General features: G+C 39.7%; 1 protein-coding gene across 1 annotated transcript in view; it reads right to left on the bottom strand.

Annotated features, from left to right (window-relative positions):
- Positions 1-5,607: 5,607 nt before the first annotated feature.
- Positions 5,608-8,900, bottom strand: part of gpr139 (G protein-coupled receptor 139) — a 40,110-nt gene continuing 36,817 nt past the window's right edge. Inside the window, exon 2 of the mRNA XM_057817930.1 lies at positions 5,608-8,079. Coding sequence (XP_057673913.1) covers positions 7,118-8,079 — 962 coding nt within the window. The 3' untranslated portion in view covers positions 5,608-7,117. The remainder of the gene's footprint in view (positions 8,080-8,900) is intronic.

Genomic DNA, 8,900 nt, shown 5'->3' with positions numbered 1-8,900 from the left:
TTTTTCTTTAACCCTTGTGCCGAATATTACATAATATGTAATTTTTTGATGGTTTTTGTTTTTACATAGAAGAGAAAGCATAGGGAAAAAATCACTACGAATGTTAAATATTACCTAGGTTTTTAAAACAGGCAGACGTTCCAAATGCAACTTTGCCGTCATTTCTTAACCTTTGCATTAAGTAGCCAAAGAACTTGAATGCACGTGACTCGAAATTACAAAATATGTAACCATTGACTACCGTTATAATTCATAAATTTGGACTTATTGTACACCTGACGTATTTTATACCAATTTTCGTGATTTTCGTATTAATCCTTTCAACGACGGTCAAATAACATGCGAGATGGATATAGTGTATTTACACCCCTAACCCTGCAGGTGGCGAAAGAGATCACTAAATGATTTTGCATGCAAACTCCATACTATTTAAAAGGTGGATTTTCCGCTACTTTTGGTATTGCCATGCTTGCTGATGGTTGCTCACACCTGGTCGTGAAGAACTATTCACTAGATTGTGTTCTTAACGTCTTTTTTTTTGACCACGACTTGGAATGATATTTTTGTGTTTGTGTTTTACAACAGATTATTTTGATGTACAAGTGTTTTTTTTCCGTCTGTGGTTACAAGTGACTTTTGTCTCTGAAAACGCGACAAGGGGGAGACAAAACTCGTGAGGTTGTAATTGGTGGTTTTTAACCTGTAGCAAAGAAAAGACACCCGGAGGAAAAGAAAAAAAAAAAAAAAAAAAAAAAAAAAAAAACCACTTGTAAATGGAAAAAAAAAAACACTTGCAGACATTTTTTTTTTTACATTGGGTTTTTTTCATGTTTATTTCACAACGCAAAATTTGGAAATACAAGTTGTTTCTTTTGTTTTGCAAGATAAAATGAGTCATTTTACAGTTTTTTAATTTTTTAATTTTAAAACTAGGTTACAAGTATCTTTTTTTGGCTCATAAAACTCTACAAGAATATGACAAAACTTGTGCACTTGTAATTGGTCATTTTTAACCCGTAGTGAAGAAAAAACACCTGTAGAAGAAAAAAAAAACAACTCTGTATTTGTAGAACAATTTATTCCTTCGAGTTTTTTTCATGTTTATTTTACAACGCAAAATTTGGAAATACAAGTGTTTTTTTTTTTTTAGTTAAAATTGGTCATTTTACAGGGATAATTTTCATTTTACAACCTCACTTCTTTTGGCACTATTCTATCTCCATAGTCCCCGCCCCCATCTTTGTGTTTATTGCACTTTGTATTCATTGTTCTGCAGTCAGTTTGCATTGTTTAAATTGGCACTGATATACTATTAACCCTAAACCCTACCCCAAAGTTCTGAATTTTTGACATTCAGCTTAATCTTTGAGTTAGTGGGGTTTTAATTAGTCGGAGCTGATTTCAACAAATTCTGTGCAGTTTGTCAGTTATGTGTTAGTTTCAGGGCTCCGGGGTGGCTAAGCTAGCGCGAGTCACTGGTGGTTGAATTCAACTCCATCCACTAATTAAACCCCCGCTAACTCGTAGATTAAGCCTTATGTGAAAATTGAATTTAAAGTGGATGATCAGAATTTATCGGAAAGTCAATTACATGCAATGACATTTTTCTGTTGTCATTCTTATGTTGAGGCAGAAAAGGGAGAAAAATTGTTAAAAAGTAACCAATAAATTACTTTTGAAATAGCTTAGTTACTTTGATAATAAAGTAATCCGTAAAGTAACTAGATTTTTTTTTTTTTTTTTGAGACGTCATCAGTAATTAAATTACTTTTTTAAGTTATCTGTGACAACACTGGCCCTCCTCATCGTTAACGTCACGAAAAAGCGATCCTGAACAGCTATTTTCACTGGAAATATCACTATCGCTGGTGCTTATATGGATAAAGTCTGCCATGTAATCTGATGCCTTCTGTAAATGACGTCACACTTCCAGGTTTGGAAGGCAGTATTGACGGAGTGCTAAAAAAATGCAAATTCTTCTCGCAATTGCGAGTTAGAAAGGACATATTCGTCTCAACAAACTCGTCCAAAGTTTAAATTCTTCAAATTACACCGAAATTCGAAAAACTCTCCATCTGCTTTTAAAAATTGGCCAAATCCTCTTCTTTAAGCTTCTTAACGACAAATACTGTATGATTTCTGTACTCCAATCTTATTTTGTACCTATATCATTATCTTTATAGGTAAGAAAAATAAAGATATTAGCTAAATTTTAATTAAAAAACAAAAAGGAAACAGAAAATATACTCTTTATTGATATTAGAATTTTAAATATTTTAATGTTTTTTTTTTTTTTGATAAAAAGTAAATTTCGTCTAATTTATTCGTACATTATTCTTTATTTTTTTTCCGAATAAAAAAAAACAAAACTGAAAATTCTCTTATTTCTGTAGTCTTCCATGAAAGCAGATTATATATTATCTTCGTCATTAATTGAAATAAGATATTTTATATCTGGAAAACGTCTTTTTTTGCTTGGGAAAACAATGATTCTATAATTCCATAACATTCATAGTCCATCTTTTCTCAGTGCATATTTTTTTGGTTCTAACGCACATTTCTAGCTAAAATGTAAAGCTCAGAGTGCTTTGACAGTATATAGCATATGAATTATATTTGAATCGTTTGATTGACTAACTGCAAAAATAATCGATCATTAGCTGACGAGTGCAAGTACAGACTTTCATTCTACAGGTAAACAGGGCAGTTGAAAATGAAGTCTGCGCAGGTGGGTCAGACATGAAGTGGAAGCAAAGAGTGCTCTTGGAACAACAGGAGGAAGCAGAGGAGCAGGTGGTGAGCTCAACTCCCTCTTTCGCTGTGTAATTTGGAGAAAAATCAATTTGAGTGGAACAAAAACACGCCGATTGGAATAGCCCGGCTCCTCATCTATCGTGACGCGCGGCTGAAGAGAAACAGGGGAGCAGTTATTGTTGATGGAAGGGGACTGTAGGAACCGCAACTGTTGCGCTTTAGCCAGGCGCAGAAAAATTGAGTTTGCCAACATGTTGCATTAATGAGTCGAAGCGGACTGTGTATATAACATTCTTCATATTGAGGAGTTTGCGTCAAAATAACTTCCCTTAACTGTTTTAGTAGTCGACATCTTGTTCGGCTTGGAGTTTTGTCGTAACGTTTTAGTCTGCTTCCTAGGTGCTGAGGTGGTTTTTCCTTGATTCACTTTCTTATCCTATTTTGAGGTCTTGGTAAATCGGTCCCACAATTCCGTGTGTGTAATGAGAAATACTGAGCACAAAAGATTTGAGCGCACAATTACGTGACCTATGTGCAAAAGAATGTGTTGTGCGAGCAACAAGAAAACACAATTCTATTGTGTTTAAAATGTTTTTTTCTGTGCTTGCTATCATCACGCATTCCCCTCACACTTGCGATTCATGACGTTTCAAGTGCGCCTTAATTCTCAATCAATTAGGAGTTGGAATGCAGGACGAATTCTGATTGGCTGCTTACTATTCAATAGCAGAAGTTGTTTGCTAACGTGGCCATTGTTACATTAATATCTGCATTTCGAAATATAAGTTTGCTGCTTATCTTTGTTTGGGTTAATTGTGCCTTGAAGCACAAAATTGTTCTTGCAAAAAACAAAAAACAAAAAAGACTCCCTTTTAAACAAACAGCAGGTACGTGTTTGCTCAAAACATGCTTTTATACTCGTTATTTCCCATTACGTACATGTAATTTTGGCACAAATCTAACACCAAAACATGAGATCTTCCAAATTATACAAAAACTATCCCCCAATATGCTGACTAATAACTGATGTAAAACACCTTAATACTAACAGCAGCTTGCTGGTTTACCATGGTAACATGCAGTCACTATTATAGGTTAAAAAAACAACAACTTTTCAGTCAAAGCAAGTTTTTTTGCGTAATCAATTGCCAAGCTGTAATAAACACGCCAAAGAATGTCGGATGTTTGAATGTGAAGGTCACAACTCATTCAGCCCGCATCAATCGGCTTCTGGGCTTTTTGTCCATCCGACGGATGTGTCTAATCCCTGCAGGCGGGTATTAAGAAATCGGCGACTCTGATGAATGGATGATTGCGGGGCCTGAAGGTGTCTGCGGGACACATTTACAGATGCAACGCGTTCACTTTTAATGACATTTGAGGGAAGGAATGGGGATGAAATGTGGCCATGACACCAAAGTTACCACCGGTGGGGGGAAAAGATGCATGAAAAACACAAGGTCATTAACCAGTGCAGCAAACCAGTGGGTTGAAAAAAGAAACAACATTGGAAGTCAAAGGAAAATGTCTGAACTTTGACAACCTCATTCAGTGGTGCCTTGAGATATGAGTTTATTTATGCCGGCGACTGCGCTCCTAACTCAAATCGCTCATATCTCCAAACACTTGTATTTGCGTTTGAATGCAAAAACCATGAATCTGTTCCAGCTTAGCACAAAATAATAGAATTGATTTGAATGAAAATAGCACTCTATAATATCATAACTTATATAAAGAATTAAACCATTGGTGTGCCTGTCTTGGCCAGCTGGGGGAGTACAGGACTAATGATCTACCTAAAGACGCAGCTCCTCGCAGAGGATCAAGAATATATGACATTTACATGTGTATATCCTGCACAGTGTATAATCATATAAAGTACCGTATTGGCCCGAATATAAGACGGCCCTGATTATAAGACGACTCCCTCTTTTTCAAGACTCAAGTTTGAAAAAAAGACTTTTTGAACACCAAATTAATTTTTATACAGAAACTAATTACGGTACATCCGAAACAAATGATTATAACAATATATTTGAGAGAAAAATCATGTTATTTTGCCTCATTCAAATCTTAATATCTGAACATTTAAATATGTAAAACTAAAGTGCAATCACATTCGTAAATGAATGGCTTCTGGTTTTTGAAATGTAAATAAACCAATCTATTGTGATAAAACAACAAAATTGCAATAACTGCATTAACCATCAAAGTGAAGTCTAACTGTAACTAGTCTTGAAATAAATCTGAATAAGGAAAAACATTGCAATAAAACAATGCAAACTGGTTAAACCTGAGAGTAGTTTAGATCTGTCATGAAAGAACATCGCTTCAATGATATCTGGCGCCATCTAGCGTCGTGAATGTTGAGAGTAGCTGAGAGGTGTCATGACAGAACATCGCTTCAATGATATCTGGCGCCATCTAGCGTCGTGAATGGGTATAATGTCTAGACCGCGAATATATGACGACCCCCACTTTTTCAGTCTTATTTCAATGCAAAACACAGTCTTATATTCGGACCAGTCCGGTATGTGTATATATTTATATATAAATATGTATGTATATCACTCGTATCTGAAGGCACCACCTATCGCTACCATATTGAAGCAAGGACACCCTGTACAGTGCATTTTTGTAGTGTGTTAACTCTGACCAGTTTGTCGTTGTTACCCAAAAAAAAAAGTAATGCCCCTTTCCCACTGAAACTAATGGGTCAAGGTGCGTTTTTTCCAAGCTGATGCAACCCACTATCAATTGGCATTTGGCACCTTTCCCATTGACAAAAAAAAACAAAAAAGCCGTTTCTTTTAAAAAAAAATTTCACCCATCTAACCCCCCACCCCTCCTCAGCCGTGCGTAAGGTTACGTGACGTCACCACGCTAAGATCAACGTCAACAAGTGCGACCGAATTCATTCAGTTCAAGGAAGTAAACAATGCAGAGCATTATGGAAGCCTCCTTTCCGTTTGTGTTCCGTTTTCATGCTTTTTACTGCCCTCAAAATGGTCGAAATGTGGCAAAGGATCAACACTCTACTTGTGCTGAGGCAACGTAGGCGACGTGAATTCTTCTTCTTCTACTAGCTTTGTTGTTAGCATCGACGTAGCTACGGTTGTGGAGCGTGTTAAATGGGAGGCGACTGGCATGTTGTTATGACGTATCACGTAAGAGCCGACGTCACCACGTAGATTAGGGTGTTGACTGTTGACCCGGGGTTTTGCTTTCACACTGCATGACGATCAGAGCCGAGGTGATTTTAACGCGGGTCGCTTGGCAGGTTGATTGACACGGGTCGAGGCGGGTCGCTGCACCTTTCCCACTGCCACCAAAAGCCGATTGCTAGTGGGTTGACACAGGTTTTTTGGCCAGTCGGAAAGGGGTATAACAGTAATTCCCTCTCACACTTACATCAATAACTAATTTCTGGTTGACAGTGAAGGTGACTTGGAATGTGTGATGGACTACCCAAAGAAATCCCACACAAGCAAGGAAAGAAAACGCAAACCCAGCATAAAGCCAAAGCCTAGATTTGAATTTAAACACCATCGTGTTGCCCATTTAAATTACAAACCACTTCTAGTTGTTCAAAATATGTAAAAAACTGTTTTACTTAGTGGCAAAAGGCTTTTATCTTGTCCCAATCTGGCTGATAAAGGGTTAAAGAGACGTTCAGTTACATTCAGTATATTCATCCAGGTAATGGCTGGCGGTAAATCATCCAGGGCCATTATTAGTTCAGAGAGGACTATCCACTAACGGCAGAAATTTCCTCTTTCTAATACTGGAAACGACGATAACTAGCTCATAGCCATACCACTGAACATCATTGTGAAGCTACAGTAACAGTCTAGCTTGAATACATATTTGACCGACGATATAGAGAGTTGTCACAACGAGCTTGGAACCTCCAGAACAAGCACCTGACAAATAACATGTTCTTAGAAGAGACTCTTCTGCATAATAAAACTAGAAACTAGCATTATACATTGTTAGCGGCTGTGCCTGAATACCCCCTGATCGGACTAACAGGAACATTCTGGCACACAACGTGGCAGGTGTTCAATGTCATGCGGCGCGGCGCCGACTGCTGAACTCGTGGCAACAAAGCCTCTTATGCCTCCCATCGGGCTTCGACTTGGCGGGTACAGATGGCGACCCATAAACCGTATATAGGGGGCGATCAGTCTGTGGTCAAGAGTGCGGAGATTGTATTTTTTTGCTAAGAGATGCTGGTACCAACTTTTGTCGCCAAAGCATGCTTTGTTTTGGCTCAAAGAAAGAAGTGGTGCTGTTGTTTCTGCCGTGGTCTCCAGAGTGAGAAATACCCCGATGGACCCTTCTAATGACTGAGCCCTAGCTCTCAAGAGGAAATACAAATAGGCTTCCCGTTTTTGTCGTACTGGTACACCAACATTTTGATACAGTGGGAGTTGGCAGGCGAGATCCAGGGACTGCTTGTGATGGAGAAATTGTGACTAGCGTAAAACGGCTGTGGCTGCTTCCGGCAGTGGATTAGCGCGTGTAGCACGTTGGCTGCCATGGCCCTGAAACGCTTGCTAATGAAGCAGTAGAGGAAAAAGTTGACGCCGGTGTTGAGCAACGCTAGCATATTGGCCAGGTCCGTAAGAACGTGAAGGAGGCGGCCGGCTGTGGGTGAGGCCGGAGGCTCCGAGTAGAAGTGGTAAAGGATCATGAGGGTGCGAGGTGCCCACAGCACGGCAAAAATGGAGGTGATGGCGAGCAAGATGGCCGTTGTTTTGCCAGTGGAGTAGCCACGCATCCGGAAGCAGCTGCGGCGCCGTCGAAGCTTGCGTACGATGACGGCGTTGAGGGTAAAGAAGACGCCGCACGGGAGGAGGTAGATGGTGGCGCAGTGGGCCCACACCAAGACGTGCTGAGCCGCGGTTCGACCGTCGATCTCAGAGCCGCTCGAGCCGTGCCACAGCTCGGGCCACCAGTAATACGGTGCGGCCGACAGCAGGCACCCGACGTAAACGGCGAATATGACTCTTCGCGTGCGCGCCGGGTAGGAGACAGTGTGGTAGCGCAGCGGGTGGCAAACGGCGATGTAGCGGTCGACGGTGAGTGGAACGGTGATCCAGATGGACGTGTGGATGGAGCAGAACTCCAGAACCTGAACGGCGCTGTTAATGGATGGCGGAAGGGGCGTGGCCAGAATGAAGTCCTCCAGTATGAAGTCGACAAAAACAATGAGCAGCAGGACCATAATATCGGCTGCTGCCAGCGCCAACAGATAATTGTAGGACGACTTCTGACGACGCAGCACCAGCTGGGACAGGATGACCACCGTCAGGATGTTAGCTGGAGAGGGCGGGGTTAGAAAGGGGCCGGAATGGTAATGACGATGATCAGTTAGTAGGAAATGATGGGAAAGGGGTGATTAATAGATACAGATGAAGGGAAAAGAAGGAAGACAAAAAGAGTTTAGGACGTTAGTAGGCTGTTACATTGAAAGGGACAACATGGTACCATAGCAAGTAGGCAAAGTGACACAAATTCTAAATGGCAAAGCCATGTGTTGTTTTGCCATTGACGACGATAGACGTTTTGTATGTGAACTAGGCCATGTCTACACGTAGCTGGGTATTTTGTAAAAAGAACTTTTTTTTTACGGTTTGGCCTATCATCCACACAAAGGGGGTAGGTTTGTTCTCAAAATTGGTAGGGACAGAATAACCTCCATGAACACTTTTTGCAAGGGATCGGACATTAATATGACCAAACAGATTGGGTGCATGGCTACGTATCTCACAAACATGAACCCAATGAATTGATAGGCTAATTGTTCAACGCAAAATAAATCTGTATTGACTCATACAAACTTTCATATGTATTGGTTCAATATTGATACAACATTCGATTCAAACCTTTGTTATCAAAAACTACGAAAGAAACATTTCTGAAAACTTCCAGAAAACTTGACTATCCAGGAATGCAAAATAAAAAAAAAATTTAAAAAAATAAGACCACTCAACATTTGTCGAAATAAAAAAATTTAATAGAACTAAAAAAAAATTCTTAGTCTGGGGGTAACGAAAATAAACAAAAATGGAGCCTTCCTTCAGGTAAAACACTACTTCTTTTGTCCACAAGCACAGCCAAACTCAACAAAAAATGAATTT

Source organism: Corythoichthys intestinalis, chromosome 16 (assembly GCF_030265065.1).
Source record: "Corythoichthys intestinalis isolate RoL2023-P3 chromosome 16, ASM3026506v1, whole genome shotgun sequence".
Lineage (NCBI taxonomy): Eukaryota > Metazoa > Chordata > Actinopteri > Syngnathiformes > Syngnathidae > Corythoichthys > Corythoichthys intestinalis.
This window is presented reverse-complemented; position numbering and strand designations above follow the sequence as displayed.